Genomic DNA, 17,177 nt, shown 5'->3' with positions numbered 1-17,177 from the left:
CTCTGGCTTGCTAAGACTCAGCACCCAGGCATCTCTCTTGAGCTTGTTGGTAACATTGGATCTTTTCTTCAGCTCCCAGGCAAGCGCCCTCTGGGCTGGACTGTGCAAGCAAAGGTGGACATCTACCTATGGCTTGGACCTAGCAGCTGTGCCCACAGTGCCATGGAGAATTTGCCTGTAGGATATGAGATTGAACTACCATCTAACACCAACTCAGGGCACAGTGTTCTACCCTCATCTGCTTGCTTGCTGTATAAAAGTAAGGCACTCTTTCTTCTCCCTATTAACAATTAAGAGAAATGGCCCCAAAACCTCTAGTTCAGTGTGGCACAACCCCTGTATAAAGTAACTGTACTAAGATGATAATGGCTTTGCTTCTTCATCAGAAAAAACTGGCTTCATTGCCAAGTCATCATTCTGCCACTGACACTTTGTAGATGTCAGGGAAAGAAGGAATTGTTCACTTGCAATTTCTGTTCCCTATCCCATGCATCTGTCTCCTTGTAGAGGAAGCATCCCTCAGTCCTCCTGATGATGCATAGAACACCTAGTAGATAAGAGTGATGTCAGATAATAAAAGTTGGCCAATAAAAATTGGCACTTAATAGCCCTGCAGTAGAGACCTACATAATTGATTTTAAATGAATTCAGATGTCTTGCACTTCTGAGTGTCTCAGGTGCTTCTTTAGTGAGACAGCACAAGCAACAGCTCCCCTTGTCAGATCCTGGTTGGAGAGCAGCTGCTGACTCTTCCGCTCCTGCCCGTGTGCTGCACTGTTTCCATGGAGCTGATGCTGCTGTTTTCTCTGCCCTGATGCAGCCCTGCACCTCTTCCAGCTGAGAGCCCACATGTATCAGGCCAGGGGGCTCATTGCTGCTGACAGCACTGGACTTTCTGATCCTTTTGCAAAGGTTACTTTCACATCACACTGCCAGACCACAAAGGTAAATCCCAGAGCCTCTTTTTGTGACTGAAAACTCTTTTTTGTTGTTGTTGTTGTTGTTAGTTTTTTGGTTTTTTGTTTGTTTTTTGTAACAAATAAGGTATGAAAAGAGAAAAGCTTGGTTTTGCAAGGAGGTACCTAGCAGGAAAAATTAGATGCTTGCTGTTAAAGAGCAGATCCTGAAAGTCCACTGCGCACAGGCAGAAGTTTACGTGTTACCCACTACTCTAATAAGAGGTGCAGCAGTACTAGTTTATTTTAGCTCAGGTATCAGATTCTCTGTGACCACTGGGACTTTTAGCAAGCGTTCCTTTCTTCACATCTTTATTTCTGTGGTTTGAATTTGGACTGTTGTCATTGCTAGTATAAATGTGGGTATGAGGATGAACCCTCATGGTTCTCTTTTCCTCTAGCCTGTGCATTCAGTCACTGAGCAGACTGAGGGCCTTTCCATGGCTTCTGTAGCCATGTGTCCCAGCACAGCCCTTTGCCATGGAATGTGGCAAAGCACATTGGTGGTTTCAGGGCCTTAAAATGGAAATGAGCTGAAAACAGAGAGGCAGGAGACTTAAAGGCTGCTAAAATATGCCCAGCAGGGAATGGTCTCCCATCTCCCTCAGGAAACTCCAGGGATCAAATGGGCTCCTGTGGGGCCTCTAGAGAGATATGGAAACTTCTACAGAGTTTCAGCAGGAAGGATTGAAGTACAGCCTGGGCAAGTGAGCAGGAGGATTGTTCTCACAGAATATGGAAACTTACTTTCAAAGGTCCTGAGCCCTTTATGACTACCCTGGAGTCTAAATTGGGCAGGAATTCTGACAATCATACCAAAACCAGAATTTGCTGAGCCAAATGCAGTCTTGCTTCACACCAAATACAGTCTTGCTTCAGAAAAAATATTTAACCCTCCCATCCAGTCTATCCCCTGCCCTTAAACTTCACAGAAGACTGTTTTAATTTAATTAATTCTAATATTCCTCTGACATTTTATTCTGTTACAAAGCAAGTTCTGTTGCATGCTCCAAAGGGAGCAAAAATAAAGACCTTTCTCTAAATTGTAAATGTCTGCTTGTGCTACTTTTGCCTCAGGGTTATTAATTGTTTTTTTCCAGTAATGTGATTTTAACTTCTAATAGAGGATGGTGAATGAATCCAATTAAATTAGTGTCTACATGCACCAGATTCTGGAAAGTAGAATTTGGTCCAGGAAAAATAGGTGTTTATAGGCACAGAAGTGTTAAGTTTATTCACTGCCTGAATAAAATATTGCAGCTGATAACTTGCATGTTTTCATCAGAGTTTCAGCTAAGAGCCAATAAATGGTAAAGAACCTTATTTCCATTCAAAAGAATGATAGCAGGTTATGAATAATTTCGCAGTTGGCACAATTTTTCTCTTTAACTGTTATCTTTGTAACATATATTTTCTGCCTAGACAGTTAAAACATTCTCTGTGATGAAATGCTGTAAGCATCCACCTAATTCAAGTTACAACAAATTAAAAACTTTTGATTTCTTAAGAGTTATTCATGAAAATATCTTCTTTCTTTTTCATAAAGTGTTAAGTGTCATTGCACAGAACTAAAGATAAGATTTAAAAAACGTGACCTGGAGAAGTGACAACTGGCCTCAGTTAGGGCAAAAGCTTTATTTTAATAGCCCTTGGCATGTGCCTGCTTTCCTAAACCAACCAGCTTTCCTCTAACTTTAATACTGAAGTTTGTGTACACAGACTGATTGTCAAGTATTGATATGCTTTTAGGGATTTGTGAGGCAAACAGGGAAATGGAGCCTTACAACAAAAGATTTGTATTCTCCTGGCTGGAAGGAGCTGCCAAAAGATGTGGTGTCCCAGACATGGCATTGCTCAGGCTGTGGCAAAGGAGGTCACCAGCAGATGAGCATGTCCTGCTGAGCCTCAACCAAACTCAAATGTCCTGTACTCAACCACACAGCTCATTAAAGAATTCCTCTCTTCCACTAGATCATTCCTCAGACATTGTCCCCCACCTGGAACCAGACACTGCTTTTCAACAGCATTGTGCTCCATGGTGACAAAGAGGAGATCGCCCAGTTCCCACCGGAGATTGTCATCGAGCTCTATGATGATGATGCAGTGGTAAACTCAGAACTCTTCTCACTAAAAACCTGGCCTTTTACATCCTACTGCAAGCATGAAAGCAAAGCTGAATCACTGAATAGGCTTTAAATGGATCACCTTGCTGAACAGAGCTCAGTGATACTGTGGTTTGCAGTTTAACGTCTGAGAACAGCCCTGAGATTCCCTACATGGCCTTGCAAAGATGTGGCCTTTTATTTTCCCCGAGTGAATCTTGTTCCCAAAGACCATCTTACAGAAATCAGAAGCATCTTGCCCCCAGGTCCCTTGAACACTGCTGTAAATATTGAATCTAAGTCTGGTTCAAGACCATGCATATTTTGATGCAGTCTCACTGACTAAATACAGACCTCAGAAATTTTGAATACACTGAAGAGCTAATAAGTACCTCAGCTCTTCCTCTTCATAGCTGCCTTGCATCTTACCTCGGACTTTCCTTCAGAAGGTTTTTTTTTCTCATAAATACTAAGCTCTGCTTCATCTCGGCTCCTATAACCATTGTGAAATCCAAATGCATTTCACCCCTGTATTCTTTATTTAGGGTAAGGCAGAATATATTGGGTCTACAGTGGCTGCCCCTGTGGTGAGACTTGCTCATCAAAGCTATGAACCACCAAAACTTTGTTACCACCCAGTGCACTGTGGAAGTCTTTCAGGAGGAGACCTTCTTGCCACATTTGAGCTTCTGGAGGTAAATTTTACTTTCTCGCCAATTACTCTTTTGCACCCTGGGGCTCACAAAAGCTGTCATGGCATCAAGATCCATGACCATCTTGAATTAATAGGCACTGTGAGCCACTGGGCCTCATAGCCCCCATGCAAGTCCTGTCAACCCTTCCACCTTGTCAGGGGCCACTGCCCACACACACCACTGCCAGCTCCTCACAGGTTGTAAGCCTCCTTTGCCTGTCACTTGCTTTGCCCTAAACTCTGAAAAACTGTGAAAATCCCACTGCCATTGCAATGACCTGCTGTTTGGAGTAGCACATGGCCCTGACTACCAGCCTTGAGGCTCCCAATACTGCTTTTACTCTTAGGAAAATGAAGTGGTGAATAATAAGGATAGGATAAGGGAGGCTGAGTTTTTAGATACCCCTACTACATCAAAAGAAACATTACATGGTTTCCAGCTGCAAGACAAAAGGAAAATTTCATCCTGGTAGATGCAGGACTGAGGTCTATCATGATGGTATTTTAGGCAATTTCATTGAAATTTTCAGAGCCACCGGTTAAAGGTAACTTCCATCTGCTGAAAATCTACAACAATTTATTCTGAAATTTGAAATGGGAAAAATGTGGAATGTCATAACATGTTTTATGGATAAAACCGGCTTTTAATCATGATAGCTATTTATGTCTTTGGTGAAAGCCAGAAATATAACATCACGTGGAATATTTCCTCCTTATGGTGGCGTCACAGCAGAGAGTGAGAGCTTCAGACAAAGTTCATTACACAAGTTCATTACTCCTGTTGAGTCACAAGGTGCAGAAAGATCCTCTTGCTTTATAAACTCCTTCTCAGAGAGGAGCTTGAGTGTGGTTGGGTCCAGTCTTAGTCCCACATTGTCAGTGATTTAAGTCTAAGGAATAATAGAGGTGTGAGTGAACCTTTCTGGGATTTCACTTTGCAGTCAACGAGAGAGTTATATATTACATTTTCTTTTACTAACTTTTGGGATAAAGAAGAACACCATTTAGGGGATATATTCAAATATACTCCTAAGAATTCTCTAGAAAGTTGACAACTTCATTTCATGAAAGGAAATGAAATCTTGCAATTTCAGTGAGTACCCATTTGGCAAGGTTTGGTCCATTTTCCTGTGCTTCATGTCATCCCATCATCTTACTTTTTGCACTTTGTTTCATAATTTTCTCTCTTTTTTTTTTTTTTTTTTTTTTTCCCCAAGCATTTAATTTCATCAATTTCTTCTCTTCTCTCTCGTTTCACTTTGTTCCCTCATTTCAGGATTCCAGTGAGTATGATTTTGGCCTATTTTGGTTCTTTTCAGTGCACCTCCTTTCATCCCAATCCATTTTGTTGTGTTCACTACCTTTCCAAATTTCCTTTATTTTTTTCGGTTCAGATTTTCTTCTATCTCCTTTTCATAGGGTTTGTTACACTTTGTTCTCTGATTTCAAGATCTCATTTCTTTTCTTGAAATGAAACTTCCTGGCCTCAAAGCATTCCAAGAGCTGATGTGCTGTTGTTTTTTTCCAACATCAGGAGATTCCTGATGGTGCTCTGGTTGAGGAAGGAAACAAAAACTCTCTCATCCCTGATTTATTCTCATTCTGACCCTATAACTTTTCCTATGACATACCATTCTCAATAACTCTGATCTGCAGGTACTGCTTGGTTCAGCTGCAGAGTGTTGTGAAGAAGTGAATGCTCCTTTCTCCTTTCAAAATGAATGCTGTGTCTTGCTGAAGGGATAAAAATTAATCTTACAATGAAGCATCCTGGCATTCAGAGAAAGAGTACACTGGAAAAATACAGACTAATGGATACTGAAAGTCTTGATTTTGCTCAGAATGAGCTCAGAGTTTATTAATTTTTTAATCAAAAAAGCAAAATCTATTTGTAAACCTTCATGTGGGTATTTCATTCTACTGTCATTTGAGTAGTAGATAATTTTTCACCTCTTGTTCTCTGTAGTTATCAAATTAATTGCTTTGGATTTTTACTGATAAAATTACATAGATAATAGATAGATTACATGTGCATCTGAATTATTGCTGGTAATTATGTGAATAATTGCTGGTAGTTATGTGAATACTTACCTCTGCTGCAGGTGCTGTTCTAGATATTATGTTTTCCACCCATCTCTTCCTCCACCTACAAGGTACCAAGGAACACATCCTTTCTCCCTTATAGTAATTAGACTCCCACACAGCTGTACATAGACAGATAGCCTGGTTGAATGTAGCAGAAGAGTTCAACTTCACCCTTTGAGAGCTGTATCTCACCTGCTTCACCTCTCAGTAGTGACAAGTTAGCTTAGGAACACTGCTGCACTCCAGAAGTTGTGCTTCTTTTCCCAGAAGCTGCCTACTCAGTACTCCTTAGGTACCATGCTTCAAGTGAAAGGTGAGAAGAGCTCTGCCTGTAGGTTGTTCCCTGCTGCCACAGCCTGAGCTTCTGACAGGACTCATCATCATCATCATGTGCTGGCTTCCGTATTTATGGAGGAATTTTCTAAATCAGGCCAGGCTTCAGATCTGTCCTGTTATGGAATGAGAAGGTCATAAATACACACTTAAAAATAAGGAAGGTGTTGGGAAATGAAGCCAACAAGCTTTGTCACAGAAGGCGCACCAAAGCACAGCAAGAGGCAGAGATGGTCATGCCTCAGAGCTGCTCTGGAGTGTGCTCCCCTCTCACCCAGCTGGAACAGGGCACTCATGTACATCAAATATGCTCCTGAACATGGGGCAGGTTCATGTGCAGTCACACACAAAGCACAAAAGTGCCACAAGAGTTTAGTGGCTGCACAGAGAAGACTCAGCTCTAATGTTGGAGAGGTGGTTTGGAAGTTCTCAGGTGGTGAGAGCGTGCAATAATGCAGGAGCACTATTCCATAGCAGCTGGAGAATATTGTCTCTCCAGCAAATGTGTGTTTTTGCTGATGGGCACTGTCTGTTCACCAGCTCTTTTTAACTAGAATCACATCTAGAATCGTCCTGTGGAAGTCTTCTAAGCACTTTTGCTCAGGATTTTTGTTAAACAGAATTACCATGCTTCCCATTTTTAGTAAGTAGAATCACCATGCTTCAGTACATACATGTCTTGAGGGTAAACTGTGTCCTACTAGGAAAAGGAGCCCTTTTTTCAGAAAGGCACATAAACCCATGTTTTTCTGCCATGTGTTTTAGCATCACAACATGAGAGACAGCATTTCAAGTCACATTCCTTTCACAGCACAACTGTTCTGCTCTGCAGCTTGTCTTATAAAATTGATTGAATTGGTGTGTTCTATGTGCCATTATCAACAGATACTTCCAGTACTGATTTTATTCCAAAAACTGCCTGAGTTACAACTGTTTCATTTTTCAGATTCCTGAGTCAGATCCAGACAGACTTCCCCCACTAGATCCACCAGATATTGGCCAGATTTACCCAGTCCCAGCTAACATACGGCCTGTTTTAAGCAAATACAGAGTGGAGGTGAGTTACTTTGACTATTTCCCTTTCCTAATCTCATCTCCTTTTATTCTTTTGCTGAGCTGCACCAGTAACTGATGATTTTACAATCTTGATCAATATGATTCACATGGAAATAGCATATGAGGTCATGCAAGGCTGTGCTTCCACTGAGGGAACAGTGGGGCTGTGTCTCAATCCGGACCTGCTGGGACTTCTGCTGTGACAGAGCATGGCTGTTGGATCCACTCTGTGCAGCCAAGGAAGTGTCCACAGGAGATGGAGAGCTTCCCCTTGCAAATGGCATCACTGAGCTGAAGTTTGGCATCAGCTATCTGTCTCACAGGTTTTTTCTGCGTCCCTGACCTCAGCCAAATGACGCCTTCTGCCTGTACGAATGTCTACACCTTCCCTGCCCTTCTCTCTTGTACAATTTGTGTCCAAAGTAGCCTTATATTAGAAAGCTGGGAAAAGTGGCAGCTTTTCCTATCACTGCAGTGCCTGATGCTGCCCAGCCTCACTGTTCCCTGCTGCTCATTCTGCAGCCTTCACACCACCTGCTCATCAGCCCACGTGCCCATGCCAGGCCAGGGTTTCTGCAGGCTCACAGTGCTTCTCTGTTTCTCTCTGCACACCACAGGTCCTGTTCTGGGGGGTTCGAGAGCTGAAGAAGGTCCAGCTCCTCTCGGTAGATCGGCCCCAGGTTCTCATCGAGTGTGCAGGGAAAGGAGTCAAATCCTCTGTCATACAGAGCTACAAGAAAAATCCCAATTTCACTGGCCTTGCAGACTGGTTTGAAGTGGTGTGTACAGCATGCTGCTCCTTGCCTGTCTGTTCTCTGGTCAGACAAGGTGTTAATTACCATTATCTTCCTTTCTTGTCAAATAATTTGTTCTGTGTCTTGGTTAAATAGTAAGGGATGTCAGTTCTTGTGCAAAAGCTACTGATTTGAAAATGCTTTAAAAGACTTCTGCTACAAGCATATGATAAAAGAAGATGATGTTTTTCATGTTAAGTCCCAAGTAGATAAGAAAATGTGTTGCAATTAGATTTTTACTGATAGGTTGGAACATGTGGGCAGCTAACAGAAACCTATTTCGTATTTTTCATACTCCTATCCAGTTTTGCTGGGTAGTGTTCAATTTCCTTTGTTTCTTTCCATTCTTACAACTTTCCTTTGTGTGTTACTGGGCTATTAAGGGGGCTGATCATTTCTTTCGAGCTCAGGACCTTCTTACATTGTCACATCTGCTTCTATGAACTGCAAAGTATTGTATCACCTGTTGGTTGGGTTATGAGAGCTGCACTTTCAGAATCAGTCACCAGCAGAATAAAACTGCCTGTTCAATCTGCTCTTGAGAAAAGTATATCAAAACTATAACGTGGGTACTGAAGTACAGTTCCTACAGTATTTTTAGCTCCTATTGTATTGTCCTAAGAGCTGTTTTCCTCTTGGTAGTTCCTTCTATAAAGCATGTAACCACACAGGGTCCACATCTTGTTGTTGGGCAAACTGAGGCAGATAGGGCAGATAGCCTTCAACAAAGCAGCAGTGGAATTAGGACTCACAACTTCCAACACTGCATTTCATCCTTCTGAACACTCCTGATTCTCCCACTTTATTCTAACTTCAATATGAGGTGCTTCAATATGAGAACATGGGATTCATCCCAGCAGCATGATTTGTACAGTCCACTCTGTACTTTAAAGAACAGAGCTTTCTCTAGATTTTACAGAAAACCAAAATTATATTGCCTATGCTGAATGCATTTTGCATTATGAATGTATTCATTGCTAAGGAGGGAGGGAGGGAGGGAGGGAGGGAGGGAAGAGCAGAAGCTTTATTGCTGTGCACGAGAAATATTCTATACATGTTCTACATTCTCTAGCAATTCTCTCATGCTGCTGTCTGTCCCCTGCACCAGGAGCTGCCTGAAAATGAGCTCTTGCATCCACCACTAAGCATCTGTGTGGTTGACTGGAGAGCGTTTGGGAGGAGTACTCTTGTTGGAACACACACCATCAACTGTCTTAAGCAATTCCTATGTAAAACCCCATTAGGTCTTCAAGCTGCACCTAACAGAGCAGACACTGCAGAAACTGAGGAAGGTAAGTGTTCAATTCTGACCCCAAATAAAAGGACAAAGGACCTTCTTAGAGGTTTACACTTAGAAGTGTGTTTTATTGAGTTGAGCGTAGGATCAAACCCTTAATCACATTATTATTTGATGATCATCAAATGCAATGACAATATTTCTGCAAAATTTTACCTAACTTGCAAAGTTTCAATTTCAGCTTCCCCTGAATCATCCCAGCCTGCTGAGCTATCGCAAGAAGAAGCATTTCTAGCTGATGACATCTATGCTGAGGTGGAGCAGGGTAAATGGACAGTGGTAGAGTCAGAGCCATCCCTCACAGCACTTCCTGCCCCTGAGCCAGAGCACTCTGCCCCTGAGCCAGGGAAAGAGAAGAAACAGAAGGTGGGCACAGCTGAAGTTACCAGCTAACTCCCTCCTGCAGGCTTGCAGACTTCAGCCCTTCCTTAAGAAGTGGCAACCTGTTGATCCCATGTTTAGAGATTTTGGGTATTAATGTTGACAGCCACACTGTCATACTGACCCTCAAAAGTAATTAACAATGCAGCTTTGACCCCACAGAATTTCATTACTTCCACTGGTAGATTCTTAAAATTCTTGCAGATTCAAGTGGGAGAAGCCAATTTGTATCTGGATGTTAGCATCCCTTGAAATATCATTATTCATTATCTGTTTATTATCTATTTATTGTCTGTTTATTTATTATCTATTTATTATCATTATTTGCCTGTTGTATGGGTTGCTCCTGTGGCAATGTCTCCAATGTTTAAAGTCATGGCATAGTCAATAGAAAATACAGCGATGGCTTTAATAATATGATGATCACAATGAAGTGTCTTGGAATAAAAGACAGAGACAGGAATTCATATTGCATTTTATTTAACTCTTAGAGGCTGAAATTTTCTGTGTATACAGCTGTTCATGCTTAATGTCATGAGTCAGGTGATTAGTTTTGATCAGTTCTAGTGCTTTTGCCATCATTTGGTAGGAGATTAAAAAATCCATCCGACGGTCAACAAAGAGGAAGAAAAGAACCATTGCAGATGAATCGGCTGAAAATGTTATTGACTGGTGGTCAAAATACTATGCTTCTGTGCTCAAAATGCAAAAGGTGAGTCACCCAGCATGCCCAAAATTCTCACAGATGAGCGGTGTTGTAAAAGTAGATTTACCGCTGAATGATTCCTTTTCGGTATTACACTCATAATGAGGAGTTTGTCCATCCTGTTTTTCTTTTGAAAGGCAAAAGGAATTTTTTCCAGTGAAGGAAAACCTGAAGACAGTAAGTAAATTATTTGCATTTTTCTAATATTTTGCACCAATACTGTCTCTAGTGTCGCTTCTCTGCCATTTTGCTGGCAGCAATTAATGTCTGGTAACAGAATACTGTTGGTGTACTGGGCTCTTTCCTCCACAGCTGATCAGATGATGGGTAGGTTAAAACTTCACAGTCAGCGTTGGCTTAACATGAATTTCCTGTCATTCAAATAAATTGTAAATTCTCTTCTGATCATTTTTGTTGCAAATTTTCAACTCTGATGATAAGCATTACACATATAAGACATCTCTGGCATTAAATATGTATCTCTAAATATTTAGTGCTGTTAAACACACAGGAACTACTGAAAAAAATGAAAGTAAAGTGAACCCAAAATCCAGATTTCAGCCAAAGAGCTGAACCATCTCAGTGTAACTTTTGAGGGCTCACTCTCTTTTTGTTGGGAAATCCCCTCAGTGTTTGGAATCTGACTTTAGTCTGATGTACTCCTCCCATTTCTCATACTTCCAGGTTTTCATCAGGTGAAATACACCCTATTTTGGGATATCTTTAAGCAGAGAAGAGCTTGGGTCGTCCTGATATCTGAAGTAGCTGTCAGCCTAAACAACAGCTTTCAGTTTTAAATAAATCTTAATTTTTATGTGAAAGCTGATAAAATCTGTTTATTTGCATTAGGGAGGAGTCAGAGAAGGGGGAAAAGGATGGTCTGGGAGGTGCCCATCAGGGAGGGGGCCATGCAGGACACCATCACACTTGGTCCAGCAAGCTCTTTATGAAGACTGGCAGCCACAGAAAGCATACATTGCCACCTCTCTGCCTGGGAGGATCAGTGGTAAAAGAGAGGATCCCTATGTCTGGCAGTAGAGGAATAAATAGAGAAAGAGCAAGGAGGACTCTTTAAAAAACGTATTTTGCATCCTTGTCTGAAGCTTTTATGTGCTTTGCTTACTAAAACATACATGATGTCATTAAATTTCTGCAGATAAGCAGACTTCTGACCACATAGCACTGATCATAGAGGATGAGCCAGACAAAAAGAAGAAGGATAAGACATTGAAAAGGATACAGAAGGAAACTCCAAACCTAGCAACACTGCAGGTAAGAGAAAAGTAAGGCTGAGTTAAGGCTGTTGCTCACTGTCTCTCCAAAGTTTGACATCACAGCTGAGTTTGGCAAATCCTCCTTACATATATTTCAGACACTTTAAAATGAATAAAACACACTAAATTATAGTGATAATGCCCTTCAGCACAAGAGACACAGAGGAGACCACAGTGTGGCCCACTTGATCTTAGACATAGAATTTATTGGTGTAGACAAACCCAGAGAAACTTCAGTGGAATTCAATTTTGTTGTTTGCATGCAAAATACTGCAGTTGGAAATCCCAAATCTCACGTTAGAAATATTGCAGTCTATTAAGATTGTCTTTAAAAAGAAGTGGAAAGCATTACTGTGATGGCTAGTGCACCCTTCCTGATGGGAAATAATACTCAGCTCACATTAGATTTGGTTGGCTAATGGTAGAAGGAATTCAAAGAAAACTATACGGGCCGTGCAAAATGTCTGGAGAGATGAGAGGTTTGAAAATATTAGGACAGTTTGGATTAGATTGTGGCTGAATAAATGGGAATTTGGAAACTGCCGTTTCCATTTTTAAGAGATTGCAGTAGTATAGGCCCTTCTATTTCATGCTTGATAAATTACTGGGGGAGAGTATTGAAAAAACATGTTCTTTGAAATATTATTTGGTCTTTTGAGCTCTGCTAAAGCACTTTATTATTGTCTGCTTTGCTCTCAAATTTTATCACATTAACACAATGGAATGGGTCAAGTCAACAAAGGCACAATGGAGCAAAGAAACAGAAGCAAAGAGCAGCACACCCACAATTTTTCACGCACACCAGTGGCTACAAATGTTCATATTGGCCCCTCCAGATTCACTTTCACCGGCTGCATTAATGTGTTATTTCAGTAGCTGGGGAAAGCCTTTGGTTGAGGACAAAATTGGTCCTGTTTTAAGCAGGGGATTAACTTTTTTCCTCAAGGACTTTTGCAAAACCTTGGTCTTTATTAAAGTCTGCATTTTGGGTCAAAATTAATTTCTATTAATTCTTTAATAAAAAAGTTGCTATAAATATATTCACTGCACCACAAAATGTTAGCATTCTTCTATTTTCAAAGATTTATGAAGGAGACTTGGAGAGTGAATTTAATAACTTTGAGGACTGGGTGAAAACTTTCCAGCTCTTAAGAGGAAAATCTAATGATGAAGTTCATGCTGATGCTGAAGACAGAATAATAGGAAAATTTAAGGTAAGACTTAATGTTAATTAAATGGGTAATAATTTAGAGATTTTAGGTTTCAATACATATTTCAGGTATGTCAGGGATGAAAGAAATAAATATTGCTAGTTTGTTGTAAATAGAATTAGTTTTATTTCTATTTTTTATTTGCCTTTCCCATTATCTGATAGAAAAAAGCATCATCCAGCACCAGGTGTTCACTTCTGTTTTGAAATAAGGAATCACAAGGAATTTGAAATTACAGAAGGGGAAGAAGAGATATTATGTAGTCCAGATTTCATTAATGCAGCTTTGTTTCTACACCATCAGTTACAGGACCTTACATGTAATTTTGTGTAATTGAAGTGTAGGCCCTCACAGCTGCAGCCTCATCCAGGGCTCCATCAGGCAATCTGAAAAGTTCAAAGCCTGAGTAATGTTATTAGGATGTGTTTGTAGTTTAAAGGAACTGATTAAACTCATTGATATCTCAATTAGCTTGCAATGCAGATTTCTGTCCAAATGACTTGTTAGTTGCTTTCAGGCAGCGTGAGCTACTCAGCAACATGAGTCAATATTGATCCACATGAGCTGCAAAAATACAGTTGGATTCTTCTCACACTCTTATGAAACTTACTCAATGGAATTATTAATTTGCCAATATACAGTTGTGGTCAAAATATTATTTTTAACATGTTAATGGTAAGAAAACTGGATTTGGAACACCTACAGGTATTAGTTTAAAATAGTCAATAGGCACAGAGGTACTCCTTGTAAATATCTAGATATGATAGTATTGTAGAGAACAGACATCTTAAAAGGTGATGTTTATTGCAAGGCAGTTTGGGTTCCCTGTGAGGGTTACCACAAAATAAGTTGCATGAGTGATGGTTTTTTCATTCAAAGGTCTGGTTTTTTATTGCACTTGATCTGTTTTCAAGGGAGATAAAAGTCAATGTATTTCCAGGGCTCCTTCTGCATTTACCCAAGTCCTGAGGATGGCAGCTTGCTGGATGGAGGGCAGCCCCGCATCCTGCAAGGGATCCCCTCAAACCACCCTGTCAAAGTGCTCATCAGGGTTTATATCGTGGCAGTAAGTAGACAGATGCTCTTTTAACCTTGAAGTAATTTGGATTTTTCTTTTCAACTCAGTTTACTTAAAGTGTCTTTGCATTGAAGCTTCTGAAAATTCTCATCCATGGGGTTTGGGCTTTTTTCTGGTCATGTTTCAGACAACGTTTCGTACTGTAAAAATGTGTGCTCAGAGTTGAAAATGTTATATATGTATTCCTCACAAGAAATCCATAGATTTCTGCAACACTGGAGAATCACTCTACTTGTTGAAATTAAAAGCTCTGGATACATAACTAACATAGTATAAATAACCTGTTCCATCCACAATATGCAAATGCATCCAGTTTTAATGAATAGAGTTGTTAAAAATGACACACATTTAAACTAAACCTCAGTAAGAGGGATATGGCAGCGTATTTTTGAGGGCCTGTGAATAGCATTTATTCACATGTAGAACTTTCAGACTACATGTGAATAAATTTGGGGTCGATTAAGGTAGAAATGCAGAGCACAAGATGAGAGAGAATGGTGTGAGAGGTAAAATGGGTAGAAGAAACTGGTGTTTCAGAGAAACAAGACAGCTGCAGATAATCTAAGACAGAAGGGTGGCATCCAGAGGGACTGTGGCAATAAGACATAAAGAAATAGTTTTACTTCCTGAATAAAAATAAAGACATAGAGGTCTTTTCCAACCTTAACAATTCTGTGATTCTCTAAAGAGAATTGCACTGTTCAATGATCTGGAACAATACTTGTGGGTAAATCTTTCCTGAATTCTACCTTCACTTGTGCACCCAGCTTCTTCCTTAGCATTGCCTCTCCTGCTCAGCTTTTTCTGTCTTAGTGATGGGACAACATTTCCAGCTTTGCAAACTCTCCAGATCCTCTTTTTGTAGTAGCCTACAAAACCACGGGCCAAATTTTACATTACATGAGGCAGACAAAGCCCCTGAACTTCCAGAACACCCAGGACTGGGCAGGAAAATCCTAGTTCTGTGTAGGGACGCTGCTGTATTAAAGCAAACTTCTTGAGGACACAATTTGTCTTCTTAACAGGCATTTAACCTCAGCCCAGCTGATCCAGATGGGAAATCAGATCCCTACATTGTGCTGAGGCTGGGCAACACAGAAATTAAAGACAGGGAAAACTACATCCCCAAGCAGCTAAACCCAATATTTGGAAGGTCAGTGATGACTTATTTTTGTGTTCAGTGTAATTTGTGCTTTATCTCTTGCTACCATTGTTGCTGTTATTAAGTGTTTGCTATATGCTGATTTCTGCCTGTTTGGATGTTTTGTAATTCTGATGGTTAAAACGTTGGGAATTGCTGTCACACTGTATGATAATAAAATATTTTGTTTTCATACACACCAAAACAGACCAAGTAACGCAATCTGTGAGAGGTTTTGCAAAATGATGTGTGAGAGGAAATGAGGCAACAAATTATAATTGTCTGTGAAAATTAATACAATCATTAAGTTTAAAGCAAAATAAATATCAGAACAGTAAAGTGTGATTACACAATCTTTGTTGCTGTTTCAGATTGAATAGAGTGCTAAATAAATATCATAATTCTAGGACATAGGAGTTTCTTTAGTTCAGACAGCCTTCTGAATGGGGGAGCCAGGGGCAAGCTGTCAGCAAAGATCCAGTTTGTGTTATCAATGCTTTATAGTTATTTATAGTTTCAGTGCTAATAGCTGTGATTTTTTTTTTCCAGTAAATTTCTCTATTTTCAGAAGGTTGAAAATATTTTAAATCGGGGTGGAAGAACATTAAGACAGAAAAATGATACTATTTTGGACCGAAAGAACCCTAGAACAGAGGGAAGAGTAGAAAACTCATGCTTCAGGAGACAAAGCTCAGTTTTTTCTGTACTTTGGAGAAATCTGGAGCCAGTGTTGTGATCAGGATGTCCTGTCTTTCACTAATTCATCAAATCCCTTTTACAATCACGTTTATATTTTCAACTTCCCATCACATCTCAACAATACTGATTCCTGAAAAATGCACCTAGTGAAAAGGAGTTCTTATCTTTGCTTTTTTGAGATTTATCTAAAACTTTTGCCTGATCATTTTGCTGGGTGCCCCCAAATTCCTACATTCAATATTTAACCTGCAGCTTTTGCAAGAAAACAGAAAATACTTAGATGTCCCTTTTGGGGGTTCTGAAAAATGTGTGAGAGCCCTTACATACAGCTGTATTAGCATTACTGGATTCAGGATTGTAGGAACAATCTTAGGACTGTTCACAGGGTGCTAGGGAAGCAGGGGAAAGAATACACTTTTGCACTGTGTGTTTCCAGCATGTTTATGTATTTAATTGAAGGAAAAAGCACTACCAAAAAAGCCCACTGTGTATTAGAAGAGACACCACTCACACGCTGTTTGCATGGCATTAATTAGCCTCGCCTTTGAGGTTTCAAAAGTGATTTGACTTCATGTAGGTCTCAATTTTTCCTGTAGATCATTTGAAATCCAAGCCACATTCCCCAAGGATTCCTTGCTCACAGTCTTGATCTATGACCATGACTTCATTGGGACAGATGATCTTATTGGAGAGACCAAAATTGATTTGGAAAATCGCTTCTACAGCAGACACCGAGCTACCTGTGGGTTACAGAGTCAATATGAAATGTAAGTACTTCCTCAGGCAGCAGCAGAGCTCACAGTGAGTGACTTGACTTGAAGGAGAAACTACAGATGTGTTCCAGATATTGTGCTTTCTCCAGCACAGAAGTGCCACAGAGGGTATTTTAATTAAAACCCACCAAAGAGCTTAGTGGTGGCTTTGGGTCGCTGCCAGCCTCAGTGGGGAATGGATATTTTTTAATTAACAGCACTGTTGGTTCAAGAAATATTTTAGATGGTAAACAGCTGATGTTTACAACATACCTGCTTGAAAAACTGCCTTTGGGCAGACATAAAGGGCAAATAGGAAAAATATCTCAGAGAAATTATGCCAGGGCTCTACTTTGCTCTCTGCTATTCAGCTGCAGCTGGAGTGATTGCAGCAAGGCTGCTGGGACTGGGGTGGCACTGGGGGCAGCAGGAGCAGAGGCAGCTGACCCGACCTGTGTGATGGGGTGGGGCAGTGAGGCTGAGCTCCTGGTCCCTGCCAGACAGCTGCACTCTCAAGGACCTTGCACATAAAAATTAATTAATGCAGAGAAAATCAACCTAAAATGACTCAGCTGCCCTGGGGTGGGGCACTAACTTGCGGCATGGGGCTCTTCCATG

The 17,177-nt window shown here is 40.6% G+C and overlaps 1 protein-coding gene across 1 annotated transcript in view; it reads left to right on the top strand.

The window, feature by feature from the left end:
• FER1L6 (fer-1 like family member 6) overlaps nucleotides 1-17,177 on the top strand; it is a 63,540-nt gene that overhangs the window by 32,088 nt on the left and 14,275 nt on the right. The window contains exons 19-33 of the mRNA XM_041474221.1: nucleotides 73-259; nucleotides 821-945; nucleotides 2,928-3,062; nucleotides 3,604-3,753; nucleotides 7,117-7,227; nucleotides 7,844-8,005; nucleotides 9,129-9,312; nucleotides 9,499-9,683; nucleotides 10,288-10,410; nucleotides 10,542-10,581; nucleotides 11,561-11,676; nucleotides 12,761-12,892; nucleotides 13,830-13,955; nucleotides 14,993-15,120; nucleotides 16,404-16,574. Coding sequence (XP_041330155.1) covers nucleotides 73-259; nucleotides 821-945; nucleotides 2,928-3,062; nucleotides 3,604-3,753; nucleotides 7,117-7,227; nucleotides 7,844-8,005; nucleotides 9,129-9,312; nucleotides 9,499-9,683; nucleotides 10,288-10,410; nucleotides 10,542-10,581; nucleotides 11,561-11,676; nucleotides 12,761-12,892; nucleotides 13,830-13,955; nucleotides 14,993-15,120; nucleotides 16,404-16,574 — 2,075 coding nt within the window. The remainder of the gene's footprint in view (nucleotides 1-72; nucleotides 260-820; nucleotides 946-2,927; nucleotides 3,063-3,603; nucleotides 3,754-7,116; nucleotides 7,228-7,843; nucleotides 8,006-9,128; nucleotides 9,313-9,498; nucleotides 9,684-10,287; nucleotides 10,411-10,541; nucleotides 10,582-11,560; nucleotides 11,677-12,760; nucleotides 12,893-13,829; nucleotides 13,956-14,992; nucleotides 15,121-16,403; nucleotides 16,575-17,177) is intronic.

Source organism: Pyrgilauda ruficollis, unplaced genomic scaffold (genome assembly GCF_017590135.1).
Source record: "Pyrgilauda ruficollis isolate IOZ18807 unplaced genomic scaffold, ASM1759013v1 scaffold317, whole genome shotgun sequence".
NCBI lineage: Eukaryota > Metazoa > Chordata > Aves > Passeriformes > Passeridae > Pyrgilauda > Pyrgilauda ruficollis.
This window is presented reverse-complemented; position numbering and strand designations above follow the sequence as displayed.